Source organism: Amblyraja radiata, chromosome 7, assembly GCF_010909765.2.
Source record: "Amblyraja radiata isolate CabotCenter1 chromosome 7, sAmbRad1.1.pri, whole genome shotgun sequence".
NCBI classification, from domain to species: domain Eukaryota; kingdom Metazoa; phylum Chordata; class Chondrichthyes; order Rajiformes; family Rajidae; genus Amblyraja; species Amblyraja radiata.
In genome coordinates this window covers 71,034,726-71,052,838 of record NC_045962.1, presented here as the reverse complement: position 1 = coordinate 71,052,838, position 18,113 = coordinate 71,034,726, and the positions used below count along the sequence as shown (strand labels likewise).

At 41.6% G+C, this 18,113-nt stretch overlaps 1 protein-coding gene across 4 annotated transcripts in view; it reads left to right on the top strand.

The window, feature by feature from the left end:
- Positions 1-18,113, top strand: part of orc4 (origin recognition complex subunit 4) — a 113,291-nt gene that overhangs the window by 53,470 nt on the left and 41,708 nt on the right. For all 4 annotated transcript variants that reach the window (XM_033024715.1, XM_033024716.1, XM_033024717.1 and 1 more), the window contains exons 6-7: positions 11,945-12,030; positions 16,317-16,365. In XM_033024715.1, the coding sequence (XP_032880606.1) occupies positions 11,945-12,030; positions 16,317-16,365 (135 nt within the window). The remainder of the gene's footprint in view (positions 1-11,944; positions 12,031-16,316; positions 16,366-18,113) is intronic.

The window sequence follows — 18,113 nt, the reverse complement described above, 5'->3', positions numbered from 1 at the left end:
ACTGCATAGTTCCCTGAAGGTGGAATCTCAGGTAGATAGGGTGGTAAAGAAAGCTTTTGGTGTGCTGGCCTTTATAAATCAGAGCATTGAGCATAGAAGTTGGGATGTAATGTTAAAATTGTACAAGGCATTGGTGAGGCCAATTCTGGAGTATGGCGTACAATTTTGGTCGCCAAATTATTGGAAAGATGTCAACAAAATAGAGAGAGTACAGAGGAGATTACTAGAATGTTGCCTGGGTTTCAGCAACTAAGTTACAGAGAAAGGTTGAACAAGTTAGGTCTTTATTCTTTGGAGCACAGAAGGTTAAGGGGGGACTTGATAGAGGTCTTTAAAATGATGAGAGGGATAGACAGAGTTGACGTGGATAAGCTTTTTCCATTGAGAGTAGGGAAGTTTCAAACAAGAGGACATGATTTGAGAATTGAGGGACAGAGGTTTAGGGGTAACATGAGGGGGAACTTCTTTACTCAGATTGTGGTAGCTGTGTGGAATAGTATACAAACTTAAAGCACACGGCATTGGGGGTTCAGTATTGATGTGGATAGAGAACTGGCTGGCAAACAGGAAGCAAAGAGTAGGAGTAAACGGGTCCTTTTCACAATGGCAGGCAGTGACTAGTGGGGTACCGCAAGGCTCAGTGCTGGGACCCCAGCTATTTACAATATATATTAATGATCTGGATTAGGGAATTGAAGGCAATATCTCCAAGTTTGCAGATGACACTAAGCTGGGGGGCAGTGTTAGCTGTGAGGAGGATGCTAGGAGACTGCAAGGTGACTTGGATAGGCTGGGTGAGTGGGCAAATGTTTGGCAGATGCAGTATAATGTGGATAAATGTGAGGTTATCCATTTTGGTGGCAAAAACAGGAAAGCAGACTATTATCTAAATGGTGGCCGACTAGGAAAAGGGGAGATGCAGCGAGACCTGGGTGTCATGGTACACCAGTCATTGAAAGTGGGCATGCAGGTGCAGCAGGCAGTGAAGAAAGCGAATGGTATGTTAGCTTTCATAGCAAAAGGATTTGAGTATAGGAGCAGGGAGGTTCTACTGCAGTTGTACAGGGTCTTGGTGAGACCACACCTGGAGTATTGCGTACAGTTTTGGTCTCCAAATCTGAGGAAGGACATTATTGCCATAGAGGGAGTGCAGAGAAGGTTCACCAGACTGATTCCTGGGATGTCAGGACTGTCTTATGAAGAAAGACTGGATAGACTTGGTTTATACTCTCTAGAATTTAGGAGATTGAGAGGGGATCTTATAGAAACTTACAAAATTCTTAAGGGGTTGGACAGGCTAGATGCAGGAAGATTGCTCCCGATGTTGGGGAAGTCCAGGACAAGGGGTCACAGCTTAAGGATAAGGGGGAAATCCTTTAAAACCGAGATGAGAAGAACTTTTTTCACACAGAGAGTGGTGAATCTCTGGAACTCTCTGCCACAGAGGGTAGTCGAGGCCAGTTCATTGGCTATATTTAAGAGGGAGTTAGATGTGGCCCTTGTGGCTAAGGGGATCAGAGGGTATGGAGAGAAGGCAGGTACGGGATACTGAGTTGGATGATCAGCCATGATCATATTGAATGGCGGTGCAGGCTCGAAGGGCCGAATGGCCTACTCCTGCACCTAATTTCTATGTTTCTATGAGCTTCCAGTGGAAGTTGTGGAGGCAGGTTCGATTTTATCATTTAAAAATAAATTGGATAGGTATATGGACGGGAAAGGAATGGAGGGTTATGGTCTGAGTGCAGGTAGATGGGACTAGGGGAGAATAAGTGTTCGGCATGGACTAGAAGGGCCGAGATGGCCTGTTTCTGTGCTGTAATTGTTATATGGTTATATGGAGTAGGCCATTCGGCCCTTCGAGCCAGCACCGCCATTCAATATGATCATGGCTGATCATCCCCAATCAGTACCCCGTTCCTGCCTTCCCCCATATCCCCTGACTCTGCTATTTTTAAGAACCCTATTTAGCTCTCTCTTGAAACCATCCAGAGAACCTGCCTCCACCGGCCTCTGAGGCAGGGAATTCCACAGACTCACCATTCTCTGTGAGAAAAAGTGTTTCCTCGTCTCCGTTCTAAATGGCTTACTCCTTATTCTTAAACCGTGGCCCCTGGTTCTGGACTCCCCCAACATCGGGAACATGTTTCCTGCATCTAGCATGTCCAAACCCTTACCAAAGACAGAACTATTAAAAGAATGGAAAGTACTTCAGATGGAATGCCAATAGGCAAAGGAATAGGAGATAAGGGCTAGAAGAAAGAAAGCGCTGATAAGAGTTCGGAAAACAAAGCTAGTAACAGTAAGTCTTCTCGAGACCCTATGTCTGGCAATGGCGACCCTGATAGAAGAAGGGGGAGGTGGCCAATCACAATCTGGATCACTGTCCAATCCAAGAGCGGAACTCGCTATCAAAACATGGAGGGGACGGGGGACACAATTTGTTGGCGGTCACGCGCACACACACACACACACACACACACACACACACACACACACACACACACACACACACACACACACACACACACACACACACACACACGCGCGCGGCTTCGGAGGCTCAATCCAGCGCTAAATGCAGCACAACTCTGCCTGTCTCACCGGGTTAACCAACAGCCCTGTTTGGACTGACGGGATACCAGCGCTGCTTCTCCGCGCTGGCCATATTTCCCGCAAGTCCAGGAAGGGTTGTAAGCTCACCTGGCGGGACAGGCAGAGTTAGCTGGGTTTAGCGCTGTTTCTCTGCGCTGGCCCGTCTGATTCCCGACCAAAGATCCTATAGCGGAGGATCTTTGCAGCCGACCTCTCTGGCCACCCGCGGGGAGGGGGGGGGGGGGGGATACTCGGGAGGGGACTGGACAGCGCCGGAGACCCGGCCGGGATCATCCTGGCTGTGGATGAGGCGCAGGTCTGTGCCACTCCTCCGTCCTCCAATCATCGCGCTGAATCATGTCCCGCCCCCATTGCCTGCTGACCTACGTCTCTCTTATCCAATCGGCGCCCTCGATCATCAGTTCCACCCCCACTGTCTCGCAGAAAGCAGAGATTTCACCAGGTTTTAAAATCCGGATTACAAAAACTTGGGGGGGATGTCCCCCACCTCTCAAAACATGGAGGGGGCGTGTCCCCTCTGGCCCCCCCGGGTTTTCCGCCCCTGGTCCAATCACAGCTCAGACCACTCCGATTTTGAACATTAGCCCGCCCAATATTGCATTGCCCTTTGCTCATTTTAAATTCTCACTCCAACAAAGAAGAAGACTTTTGCAATCCTTCCCAGTCCCAGTTCACAAAATCTGACAGGGGAATTTCCTAGCTTGCTAATTCTGCATCAATTCTGGAAATTGGTTCACACAGAAACCAACATTTTTTTTTTAAACAGAACGGCTTTTGTCAAACAAGGGAGGGAAATTTAAAATTAATACAGAGAGATGTCTCTAATCTTTTGCACAATTTTTTTTTGTAAATGAGGGGGGCTACGCCACTTTAACTAACTCTTCTTGGATACCTGATGTGTATTTTACCTGTTTTTGTACTCGTTTTCTTTCAATGTTCGAAAGTTAGTATTTGTTAAAACCGAAAAGCTATTTCAAAAGTATTCTAATATGTTCTTTCAAATTGTCACTCATCCAAGTTCTGGCTCTTATCTGATTACTCAGATCTCCTTGTTCTTTCGAGTTGTCACTCATCCAAGTTCTGTCTCTTATCTGACAAGAGAAGCTCAGTGTTTTTTTCAAGGCTATCCTACCAAGATTATTGGCAGCTTCATTTTCCTGTGTTCAGAATTTTGCTTTGTCTTTTTAATTTCTCCCAAAGCCTATCGGGATACTGGACATCAAGTAACAGGCTATATTTATATATTCATATACATACCCCTTTTGATGAAATGGTCCATGTCAGATGAAATAGGATGTCATGTAATGAGCTTGCAATCTATGGAAATTAATTGTTTATTCTTTGTTTTCTCTTAACTTTAAGGTTATTTTTTTCCTTATTTCTAACCTTTTGAATTGAGTTCAAATGGAGACCTGAATTCCACGATGGCCACGTGGCATACAGGTAGATGTGCTAGATGAGATTGGAGATACCTTTATCCCAGAACAAAATCTGTTATTTTGAAATTGTAAATTTGGGAGATAGATTGGAACAATTGGGAATATTTTTTTAATTGTTTTTTTTAATATAATGATCTATTTTTAAAGGGTCTGCCATAGATAGTTAAAGAATGATCTCACATCCACCACCACCCGTAGAATTCTGAATTAGTGGAGGGAATGAATAGGACACTAAAGAGTGTGGAAGTTAGTTATGACCTACAGGCCCACAACATTTAATTAATCACATACGCACAGCAATTAAGCACAACCTTGTCAGTCTTGCATTCACAGGGGTTGAAAACACAGAAGCCACTGCCAGTTAAATACAGACACAGTCCATACTACTGGGATCAGACAAAATTGTGACTATGTTGGACGGGACTGTACCAGGTGCTACTATGACACCAACTGCCGTGAAGATTGAAGATTATCCCGTTGAAGACATCTGATACGATTGACTATAAATGGAGGAGAACCAAGAAAGGACAATGGGGCTATTGGCCCTACTTTTTATCCTGAGGTTGGCCCAGATGGGCTGGACGGGGAAACGCCCCTGCATCAAGACGTTCTGAATAAAGCTGACAACTGTCCTTGCGTTTATAACAATGACAAAGATAGATCCATTACCACAGGTTCTTGAAGTAACCAGAAAAAGGTGGCAGCTTATCCCGGAGCTACAGACCGAGCTGAAACAGATGAAAAATGTGCTCACCAATGCCCAGTCTGAATATGAGCATCTCGCTTCAATCACACAGCAGCTGAAGGAGAGCAATCAGGTTGCGGAGTTGAAAAGCCTTGATTTTGGAGTACAACTAAGTTACAGAACTGGATTGAGGTAAATCCCAGCTGGGATCAAAGTGAGGAGCTGAGTTGGGATGAATCAGACAACCAGTTGGCATTGATGGAGAAGGAAGAAGAATGCTGGTTTCACACGCTGATGGACAACTTGGGAGAAAGAGCGACTCCATTTGTGAAAAGAAACTACATTTGTGATGAATGTGGACAGACTTTCAAACAGTGGAAACAACTGTCAGTTCAACAAATGAACCATACTGGAGCAAAACCTTGGCAGTGTGAAGTTTGTGGTTTCCAGTGCAAGCAGAGAGCATCCTTGAAATACCATATGACCAAGCACAAGACAGAAGTTGAACTTGAATTTGCTTGTGACCAATGTGAGTAGCGGTTCGAGAAGGCTCACAATTTGAATGTTCATATGCCCATGGTTCATCCCCTGACCCAGAATACAGATAAAAACAAACCTATTGAACTTGAATCGTCAGCTAAGTTTGGAAACATTAATTAAGCAGGAACCCAGTTAATAGTTATTCAACAGCTAAATGATGAGTCTAAAGAATCTTGCACCCTTTTTTAATGTCAGCAAGACACAAAGGATTAACATGAATAAATGCAATCAATTCAGGCTCACCTAAAATAGGTAAAGCAAAGGAAAGGTTATTGTGGAGAATATAGTTCTGAGCATTATAGCACACCAGTTCCAGAGACAAAGTCTAATGTCTGCAATGGGGTAGAGGTGCATCAGGCAGAATACTAGCAATTGGAAGGACTGTTCAGAACTCTGATAACAGAGGGCCACAGTTACTGTACATCCTGGACATGCATTCGTTACAGCATAGTTTTGAATGAGGGACAGTGCCTATCCAGAAGAAATAAGGACTCAATGGAGGAAGTTCTGGATGGTTCAATAACCCTTTCACCTTGGAATGGAACAGTGACTGAAAATGATGAGGGTGATAATGTTGCGAAGCATCAACCTGTCCCAGTGTTAGCTGACTTTCAGCCTTGTACATACAGTGGAGCCACTTTGCGGCCGGTGAATGTGGACAACTCGGAATCCCCATTAAAGAAGGATATGTTCTTGTGCTCAGATCCTGAATATACAGAGTGCTCTTGGGAAAACGTTCAGGTACAAGATGCAACTCAACCATTAAATGTGGGGAAAAAACAGTTAACTGCAATGAAGCATCTTTTTCTAGAAGAAATGATGTTGTGGATGGATTGGAGTCCAGTGATCTTTCTGAAAGGTATTTATCAAGTGAAGATGACAGAGAAATTAAAGTTAAGAATGGCTCTTCATATGAGTATTTTCAACCATATTGGAAGAAGAAGAGTAAGTTACCAGTTAAGAAATGCAATATTAAGGATGTGAAGAAATAATCTGGACAAAAACGTGGCCGGAAACCAAAGTCAAACTTGGAAAGGGAAGATTTCCCCACCATGTATCGATGTCAGTATAAGGGTTGCTGTGCTGTTTACAGAGGAGTTGAAGGACTTAAGAAACACATAAAAGAGCAATATGAAGAGGTGCGTGAAAGACCTTGCCCCACCCAGGATGTAACAAGGTGTTTTTGATTGATTGCTACCAGCAGCGCCATGTAAAGCTGACCCATACAGAAGAAAGAACATCTTTACAGATCAGGAGGAAGTGCAAAGCCTTTGGTCACAACTTCGGAAAGACAAACCACATTTGATCAATTTTGAAGCATTTTGAGCTCTATCATATGACCAAGGGTCTAGAGAGAGAGAAGCTGAACGTTTTGAAACAGATGGACCTCTTGAAAGAGATTATGCCGAACCCTATCCAGGAAGACAATGACTCGGGCCTGGTGGGTAATCAGTGTGATGACAATCAGAACATTGATGAGGATGGCAATTATGGCGTTTCTGATGAGAAGAACAATTGCTGTTTTGTTCCCAACCCTGACCAGATCGATGCCGATGGTGACAGCAGAGGAGACACCTGCAAGGATGGCTTTGACAACAACAACCCAGATATCCTTGACATGTGCCCTGAAAACAGCGTCATCAGTGAGACTGACCTGAGGAAGTTCTAAAGGGGATGATGCAGATCGTTCCTAACTGGGTAGTGCGCAACAAGGGCAGGGAGTTACTGCAGACTGCCAACTATGACCCTGGCTTTGCTGTCAGATTTGAGGAGTTCTACACCATCAACTTCAGTGGCACCTTCTACATCAACACAGACTGCAATCTACGCTGGCTTTGTCTTTGGCTTCCCGTCCAGCAGCCGCTTTTACGTGGTGTGCGAAAGCAGGCCATTCCAAACCTACTGGGAGGAGAAGCTGTCCAAACCCACGGATACGCTAGCGTCTAGATCAAGGTGATGAACCCCACCACAGGATGAGAGGGGGGGAGCACCTCATCTGTGCAACGATCTACGAAGAGACTGGCAACACCCTCGGACAGGTGCAAACTTTTTGACGCAACCCCAATATCGGCTGAAAGGATTACACCGCCTACAGGTGGCACCTGATCAATTGACCCTAAACAAGCTTCATCAGGATGGTTGTCAATGAAGAGAGTGAGAACTATTTGCCATACTATTGGTTTGATGGACTTTGAGGTACTATTGAACTGGTAGCCATACCTTTGGTTTGATGGACTTTGGGGTACTGTGATACATTATGGCTTCATCATTCAGCTAATCATTGCTCTAATATTTGCGACCATTGTGTGTACCTACCGAGGACTGTGAATGTTATCACGTTTGATAAATAGGAGGGAATGAAAGAGCTAATAGTCAAATCTAATAGTCAAATCTAAAATGGAGTCCTTCTTCTACAAAAGCATGGACTAGTAGAATAAAAGAATGGCTCGGTGCCAAGTCTGAATGACTTTGTAAAATATATGGAACATTGTGGAGGACAGGTTGTCTTTTCAATAAAGACATTAAGATGGCAGCCTGCAATAATAATATGTGCTTCTGCAAGGCCATAAAGAAGCCAAGATTGAAAATATAACTGACGCTCCAGAGATAAGTAATAACTTGTTATTGGATGAGCTCGATTTGGAGCCAGCTTTCCTATATCGTGAAAGGCCACATCATCTTTCAGTCATGCCATATTCGGACTTGGTAGGAGTGTTTTACTGAGAAGAAAAATGTATAATTGTGCTGTGAGTGGGAGCCCGAGAAGCACTGAGCAATGTTTGTGCTCATTGTAGAACTTTTGCCACTCCCGTCTGACGAATCAATTACATGGTCTACCTTCAACGTTTGTTGCTATCTGCTTTTTAAGAAATGAACTTTCACATAAGTGCACGAAGCAAATGATACCCCAGAGCCTGGGATGGTCCAATATTAATTGAGACCGTAGGAGGAATTTGAGAGTCTCAGGAATGTTGCAACACGGTATACACTGTTGGGGTCCAAGCAGATTGAGATCAACTTGGTGCCTGTGATCTAAGGGTGATACAAACTGCGATTGGATGACAGCAAAATATTTATTCTTACAATTGTGGAGTTATCTCTTATTAAAGATATAATCTCTTATTAAAGATATAATCTGTATAGTAAAACTTTCAGGCGCACATACATTGAGGAAATGTCATCACTTTGTGGACTGTGGGAAAACTCTCTTGACAAACTCTCTAGTTTGGCAAAGGCATTCAACATGAGAAAATGTAATAGATAAATTCAATTAGGGGTTTAGGGTAAAGTCGGGAGTAAATAACTCAATTTTCGAACTCCCTACTATTTTCTTTTATACAGTAGGGAGTAGGGAGTTAGAAGGCTAACTGTAAGGGCAGCACAGTGGCGCAGCTGTAGAGTTGCTGCCTTACAGCGCCAGAGTCCAGGGTTTGACCCTGACTACAGGTGCTGTCTGTACATTCTCCCCATGACCGTGTGGGTTTCCTCCGGGTGCTCCAGTTTCCAGCCACATTCCAAAGACATGCAGGTTTGTGCGTTAATTGGCTTCTGTAAATTGTCCCTAGTGTAGGATTGAACTAGTGTATGGGCGATCGCTGGTTGGCACGGACTCAGTGGGCTGAAGGGCCTGTATCTTTAAACTAAACTAAGACCGAATTCCAAATTAATTAAAATTCATCAGAAACATGAATGGTCCCATCATATTTTCACCATATTTTTCACAAATATTTTCCATCTTCACTCTCTTCCTTCAGCACAGTAAATATATTACTTATTTAATTGGTGACTACTTTTCTTAAGCCATTGGATGCTTCCATTGTATTCAATTGTACCTTTTTGAATGAACATTTTTCGTGCAGTTCTCTGTTGAAGACTTTCTATGAAAGTTTAATTATATCATCATATGCTTTCTTGCCTCCATATCCAGATAATAATGACAATCTCACAAAGAATAACTTAAGGTTGGATGGATAAAATTTACTATGTTTAAATGTTTTAATAGCTTCCTCAATAAGGTGTTAATTCCTCCTGTGGTCTCAAATTGTTAAATCTACAATTTGAGAGGGAGAAGGGAAAATCAGAAGTGTCAGTATTACAATTGAGCAAAGGGGACTATGGAGCCATGAGGGAGGAGCTGGCCAAAGTTAACTGGAAAGATACCCTAGCAGGGATGACAGTGGAACAACAATGGCAGGTATTTCGGTGAATAATACAGAAGGTGCGGGATCAATTCATTCCAAGAGGAAGAAAGATTCGAAGGGGAATAAGAGGTGACTGGCTGCCAAGGGAAGTCCAGGACAGTATAAAAATAAAAGAGAAGTAGTATAACATAGCAAAGATGAGCGGGAAGCCAGAGGATTGGGAAACTTTTAAAGAGCAACAGAAGATAACTAAAAAGGCAATACAGGGAGAAAAGATGAGGTATGAAGGTAAGCTAGCCAAGAATATAAAGGAGGAAAGTAAAAGCTTCTTTTGGTATGTGAAGAGGAAAAAATTAGTTAAGACCAAAGTTGGACCCTTGAAGACAGAAACGGGTGAATTTATTATGGGGAGGGACCAAGGGAATGGCAGAAGAGTTGAACAGGTATTTTGAATCTGTCTTCACTAAGGAAAACACAAACAATCTCCCAGATGTTCTCGTGGCCAGAGGACCTAGGGTGATGGAGGAACTGAAGGAAATTCATATAAGGCAGGAAATGGTGTAGGGTAGACTGATGGGACTGAAGGCTGATAAATCCCCAGGGCCTGATGGTCAGCATCCCAGGGTACTTAAGGAAGTGGCTCTAGAAATTGTGGACGCATTGGTGATCATTTTCCAATGTTCTATAGAGGAGGATGCTCTGAGGATGCAGGTGACTTGGACAGGTTGGGTGAATGGGCAGATGTATGACAGATGCAGTTTAATGTGGATAAATATGAGGTTATCCACTTTGTCGGCAAGAACAGGAAGGCAGATTATTATCTGAATAGTGTCGTTAGGAAAAGGGGAAGTACACAAGATCTTGTTCATCAGTCACTGAAAGTAAGCATGTGGGTACAGCAGGCAGTGAAGAAAGCTAATGGCATGTTGGCCTTCATAACAAGAGGAGTTGAGAGGTCCTTCTACAGTTGTACAGGGCCCTAGTGAGGCCACACCTGGAGTATTATGTACAGTTTTGGTCTCCAAATTTGGAAGGACATTCTTGTTATTGAGGGAGTGGCAGCGTAGGTTCACAAGGTTAATTCCCGGGATGGCGGGACTGTCGTATGTTGATAGAATGGAGCGCCTGGGCTTGTATGCACTGGAATTTGGAAGGATGAGAGGGTATCTTATTGAAACATATAAGATTATTCAGGGATTGGACATGCTAGAGGCAGGAAACATGTACCCGATGTTGGGGGAGGCCTGAACAAGGGGCCACAGTTTAAGAATAAGGGGTAGGCCATTTGGAACGGAGATGAGGAAAAACGTTTTCACCCATAGAGGTGAATCTGTGGAATTCTCTGCCTCAGAAGGCAGTGGTGACCAATTCTCTGGATGATTTCAAGAGAGAGGTAGATAGAGCTCTTAAAGATAGCAGTCAAGGGATATGAGGAACGGGGTACTGATTGTGGATGATCAGCCATGATCACAGTGAATGGCGGTGCTGGCTAGAAGGGCTGAATGGCCTAATCCTGCACCTATTGTCTATTGTCTATTCTTGGATGGAGATACTAGTTCATTTTGTCACCTTGAACTAATTTGACATGTATTTTCATTAAGGTTTTTTATTTTATGTTTTGTCCTCTGTAGACTCTCAATTCTATGTAAACAAAGCACAATTTTGATGTTGATACATCTTTAATAATTAAAACATTAGAAAATATTATTTGCTGTAGCTAAACATCTTTGCTGCCTGACCCACTTACTCCAGCACCTTGTGTTTTAACCATCTTTTATGTTTATTCTTATCTGCCTCTTCACAATATAAGGTTTAAACATTATCCCTTGACTGTCCAATAATTTAAAACAATTCTTTTTGGCACTCTATATTACACTTGTCCCAACGTTCCCTTTGTGCCCTAGAAACCTATTTGAACATAAAATGTGTCTATGTCAACAAAAATCAAAACAACGTTCTATCCCGATACAGAGTTTTGATCCAAAATCCATTCCTTCCCACAGCTACAAATGGTGTTCAATCCACGAAGTTCCTTCAACATATTATTGTTTAATATTCCAGCATCTGCAGTATCTTGTGTCATAACTTTATGTTTTACTACTTATCACCGATGAACTCCAGTGGTACCACAGGTAATGTTGCTGCCTCACAGTTTCAGTAACCTGGAGGCGGTCCAGGTCTCTGGTGCTTTGTGAGGATTGTATCTGTGGTTTTTCTTTAGGTGCTCCATTTTCCTCCTGCAATGAAAGATATGTTGCTTGGAAACTTAATTGCTATAGAGTGTCTTGATGTAGGCGGATGATAGAAGAATCAATGGGAATGTGAGAGAATAGGTTATCGGGAAATAAGTAAAGTGGGATTTGATGGGATTGTCCTGATTCGATGGGTCAAATAGCTTTCTATATTGTCAGGAAATCAGAATTTTTTTTTCCCCATGAGAAATCACTTTATTTTTGTTCCCGATTTGCACAAATGCTGAAATAGTATGATTATCATGATCATGTAATTTGTTTACATTTTAGGTTTATTACAAACAGATGACAAGATTGCATTGAAAGAAATCACAAGGCAGCTTCAGCTTGAGAATGTTGTGGGAGATAACGTTTTTGTGAGTTATTTGATTTTTCATTGTGACAGTGTACATTTTTGTATCTAAAATCAAAATATAATAGCCTTTTAAATTGGAATGAAAGTCTGAAAGCACACAACACTTTCATCATACGAGTTAAAGTCTGTCTATGAATAATTCTAACACCAGTTGTTCAGATCTGCCCTTTGAGATAAATTTTCAATGAAAAGAATTTTGCAGAAGCATCTGAAGGTTCTGCTGCTTCCACATATAACCAATACTGCATGTGTGTAAAATCACAAATGTCTAATAATGATTTCAACTATATTTATTCCTATCATGCTCTTATTAATCATTTAATTAGGATTTTGGGGAATTTGAGCATCACCCGTCTTCTGGTGAAGCAACTCCTACCCCATTATTGGGAGGATATTCTAGGATATTGATGTTGGCAATTCGGGGGCTAATATACAGGCTATCCCAACATTATGAATGCCCGACATAGGCATTCCAACATACGAGCAAGCTGTCATAGTTTTAAATTCAAAAATCTAATGAACTTTTGTTCATTCCTACGAATCAAGTTAAGTCAAGTCACTTTTATTTCTATAGCACATTTAAAAAACAACTCTCGTTGGCCAAAGTGCTTTACATTGGTGGAGGTACTAACGTTATACAACAGTGGTTCATAGATTAAGTACATACATAAATACATACATATAACCCTCACTCAGAGGACGTCAAGAAAGGCTTGAGACTAAAGATAAATTTTAAGTCTTGACTTAAAGGAGTCGATGGAGGGGGCAGTTCTGATGGGAAGAGGGATGCTGTTCCACAGTGTAGGAGCTGCAACCGCAAAGGCGCGGTCGCCCTTGAGCTTATGCCTGGATGTTAAGTAACCCCAAGTCGGACAATCTGAGGGACCTGGAGGTGGTGTGGTGGGTAAGCAGACCTTTGATGTAGGTGGGGGCAAGCCCTTTAAGGGCTTTGTAGACATAAAGGAGGATCTTGAAATTTATTCGGAACTGCACAGGGAGCCAGTGGCGAGAGGCCAGAATCGGGGTGATGTGGTCCCTTTTTCGGGTGCCCGTCAGGAGTCTCGCTGCGGCGTTTTGGACCAGTTACAGGCGGGACAGGGAAGATTGGGTGATGCCAGTGTAGAGGTAGTTGCAGTAATCTAGGCGGGAGGAAATAAATGTGTGGATGATTTTTTCGAGCTCATCAAACTGGAGGAATTGTTATATTTTAGCTATCGTCCGAAGCTGGAAGAAGCTAGCTTTTACCACGGCATTGACTTGTTTGTCAAATTTCAGTGCTGAGTCAAATATCACGGCAAGGTTTTTGACGATAGGTTTGAGTAATGGGGTAAGGGCCTGCTATCTTTTTGATTGAGTCCGAGGGGCCGAGAAGGATGACCTCAGACTTACTCTCGTTTAGTTGGAGGAAGTTCTGGGCCATCCAACACTTTATATCCTCGAGGCAGCGGATAAGGTTAAGCAGATTTGATCGGTTTTTGGGCTTCAGGGGGAGATAGAATTGTGTATCGTCTGCGCAGCAATGGAAGGAAATGCCGTGCTTTTGAATGACTTGGCCTAAGGGGAGCATATACAGGGAGAAGAGAATGGGGCCAAGGATGGGGAATGGCAGAACTAATTTACTCTCTTTCTCCACATTTAGTAATTGTTCTTTCCTTTCAGCCTTGTGTATTTTTGATTATATGCATCACAATATTGTGGAAGTATGGTGCCCATATCGCTTTTTGGTGCATTTTCTGATAAAATCAAATTAAAGACGCCCGTAGAAATGTAACCTGTTCATTTCCCACATACTGGCGTGGATTGAAAAGTGATTGGCAAGTAGGAGACAGAATAAGAATAAACAGGTCTTTTTCTAGGTGTCTGGTAGGAACTAATGGAATTACACAATGATCAGCGCTTGGGGCACAACTATTCACAACATGCATATCAATTATTTGTACGAGGAAACTAAACTTAACATCTTCATGTTTGCAAACAACACCAAGGTGTTGGAGATGGAGAGGCAGTGGGGGGGGGGGTGACTGAGCTAAGAGGAGGATGCAATGGGTGCTAATTTGATATACGCAAGTTGCATGACAAAGTTTAATATGTATATAGGAGGTTGTCCACTTTGGTTCTAAACCAAATTTTTTGAATAGTGGTAGATAGGCAAAAGAAACGAATGCAAGTAGATATGGCTGTCCTTGTGCGCCAGTTGCTAAAAGCTAGAGAAAGTGGGCAGGCAAATGGTACGTTGGCCTTAATTGGCTGCTATAAAGTTACAAGAGGATATGGGTGTAACTCCTTTGAAGTTTTGGTTTCCACTTCTGAAGGAGGAATTAAGTTATTCTGGAGAGAGTGCAATGTAGATTGTTATAGAATTATGCAGGATTGATGTATGAAGAGAAATTAGGTTGATCAGGCCTATATTCTCAGGAGTTTAGGAGAATAAGAGGGGATCTCAGCAACCTATAACATTCTAAAAGGATTAGACAGGCTAGATGCAAGGTAGATGTTTTCTGAAGTCTCAAGAGACTGGAATCAGGAGGTCATAGCCTTAAAACATCAGGTATTGGGTTATTAAACACAACAAAGTAGAAGCTCTGAGCTCTGAACTGCAAAAGACTATATTATTATTGCACTATATTTGTTATTAATTGAAATTTTTATTTTGTTCTCTTCCCCTGTTATGTACTATTTTTACATATTCACATATTCTGTTGTGCTGCAGCAAGTAAGAATTTCATTGTCGCATCCGGGACATATGACAATAAAACACTCTTGACTCTTGAGGTATGCCATTTGGAACCAAAATAAGCAGAAACAGAAAAAGGATCACAAATCTTTGAAACTCTACAAGAGAGGGCAGTGAAAGATAAGTCATTAACTATGTTCAAGAAGAAGATGGATATAAATGGACTGAAGATATACAGGGAAAGACTAAAGTAAGACACTGAGGTGGATGATCGTGTTGAACGCTAGAGCAAGCCTGAAGGGCAAATTGCAGGCAAATAGGGCCCACCAACAGAGTCCATAGTAAGACCTTTGAGTTTCCACTAGTGGTGCTTGCATTGAATCCTGCAGAGCAAAGGACGAATAGACCAACGCAGTAGACCAAAGCGAGTGTCTTCCAAGAAACCGCATTCATCAGCATAAAAGCCTTGCTATTGAGGAATAAAGTCAAACGGTCAAGCCACTGCATTCAGGTGCCCATGAATGCTATAACTCATTAAGCTCATTTCTCTCTGCTCTGTTGTCCACATTGTTGAAATGTTGGCCAAAAGAAATGGTAGAATCACCCAGTCAAGGTCACTCGTGGAGGAAAGAAAATACATATCTGGGAGGAACAAACTTAAGTGCTCAGCATTTGCTTTAAGCCCCAATATTTTGATATAGTGGAGGTGTTGGTGGAAGGAGAAGAGGGCCAACCTGAGGTTGTAGAACACTTGATCCTGCACATTGTATCTTCATGGCCAAAGAACGTGCCCATCCAGACTTAAATCACTCAGGCATCTGAAGAATTTCATGAACCAGATGGACATCAACCCCAATTATGAGGGACCATCATCATTGCTGACAAGTCCTGTATTCGGAATTCACTAAATTATAACTTTAGTTTTAAGTGTATCAGGTATTCCCAGCCTGCTCTTCTGCACTCATTGAACTAAGGTTAATTCCCAGCTTCTTCTTAATGTGGAGTGACATATATGCTGGGCAATGAATTTGCATCTTGTTATGGTACACACTTCTTCTGCTGTGGATGACCAACAGTGCCTCATGTCCAGTTTTGTGTACCATTACCATTTAATGTGATTGTAGTGCTAAATAATAGTATTCTTGACACTAGTTCTTTCTTCAATACAATATTTTTTAAAGTACCTGTACCAAAATAAAACAGGAAACACTGGAGATGCACAACAAACCATACAGAATCTTTGGAGAAAGAAACAATAGGTTAAATGTAATTTTTTTTTCATGAGAACTGATCATTGACTTGAAACATTAAGTCATTTTCAGGTACTGCCTGACTTAGTGGGTACTCCTCGCATTTTCCTTCTTAAATCTGGATTTCTGCCTAAGCATTTTTTGTTTTATTTTCCAAAGAAAAAAATTAAGATAATGTGCCCCATCAATCCTGGATTGATGTTATTTCAACGAGCTAACTTGTAAAAATATAACATTTTGCTCATTGTGTATTATATCTGGAGGATAAGAATTAGATATAAAACACTTCTTTTAAATTGTGTTTGTCCCGAGTTCATGACAAATGACAAAACTCACCTGACTACATTTATGTTGTAATTACAGGGGAGTTTTGCTGAAAATCTTGCTTTTCTTCTTGAGGCATTGAAAAAAGGTACAGATCATTTTCTGTTAAATTGTTTTCCTAAGGTTTTGGTCATTGTTTGATCATTTTCCGTTAAGATAATCATTGTGAATTACTTTAAACTGCATGACCAAACTTGATTCACTTGATATTGTTTTTACTGTGCTGCTTTTCCTCACAATATCTTTTGCAGCCTCAGTTTTATTTTCACCTGGAAGCCATAGTTCGGCAGGTGTTGGCAAGTTACCATAAAAGTAGATTCACCAGTATGCTGCCCAGACTGGAGGAATTTAATTCTTGGGAGAACCTGGATAGATGTTTTTGTCCCAGGAATGAAAGAGGCTGAGGGGTGACCTGATAGATGTATATTAGATTATGAAAGGCATCGGTAACATAGTAAAAATATGTTTCCAGTGGCAAAGATTGCAAAAACAAGTGGCTACAGGTTTAAAAAAATGGGGGGAGAGAGAGAAGAATTTTAAAGTAAGTTTTATGTTGCGCAGAGTGGTTGATATTGGGAACCCGCTGCCTGAGCAGATGTTGAAATCCGATAATGTCCCTATATTTAAGTGGTATTTAGACAGACAATGAAGTGGGATTAGTGTAAATGGGTATGGGTGTAGTGTGTTGAAGGGCGCGTTTGTGTTGTACGATTCAATGACCAGGTCTTCATGTTTGAGTATGTTGACAATTTGACTGAGCCTTGTGCCTGAACAAGAGTATACAATTCCTCGCACAAATGTCCACACAGAATCAGTTGAGATCAGAAATGCAGCCTTTTGCTTTCCTTCCCTTTATGAATACATGGATGCCAATTGTAGTTATCCTATTCTTGCATCACTGCTGTGCCAGCGTGATCTCCAGGGACAAAGCCATTGAAGCTCAGTTCCACACACAAAGTCATCAGAGAACCTCAATTGAACATAAATTGCATTACTCCATTTTAGCTTTCTTAATAATGAGGGCAAACCTAGGAATAGTATGTAGATGAGATATAGTCATCTCTCAGAATAATTATTCAACAATTCAATTGTTCATTCACTTGGGAATTTTAATTAGGATTTATGCATATTCTGGTCAGTTGAACTGTGCAAAATTCAAATTTGGTCTCTCAGATACCAGAAGAATTTCATTTTTATCAGAACTTTACTTAATGTTACAAATGCTTAGTGTTGATAAGCCACAAAAAAGATGTGTATCATAGCCTCTCTGAATTTGGACTGTACAATCCTCTTAAAACAGCCTAGGGTAAAGTTGTCCCCATGCTGGAGGGAAAATATGCATTGGAATTTATTAAAGTTAGCTGCAAATCTTTATCAGATTTACTGAAATCGAGCTGTCCTTATTTCTTGTATAGTTACTATAACCGCATATGTCAAATTATAAAAGGACACTGCCGAACGTACCTAGAGTGAATCCAAAAATGTAACACCATAAGAACATTAATACATGAGACCAATGGAAATAGATATGGGATCTATACCTCCAAGACAAAAAGTCACGGTCTTTTTAGGTTGCTTTCTTAAAATAAACAGCATTAAAATCTCATTGTTTAAAAATTGCTGATGGGTGACTGTGACATGACTGCTGAAACTGGTCTTTCTCACTTATGTACATTTTTTTAAACCTGAAGCGATACATCTGTTGAGTGCTTGCTTGGCCTCAGTTGAGTCATACAGCATGGAAAGAGGCCCTTCGGCCCAATGTGTAAAGCTTTTTCATTTTACCTTCCGTGGAATTGTAGGTTCTCTTTGGTTTGGATCTCATTAGATAACCTT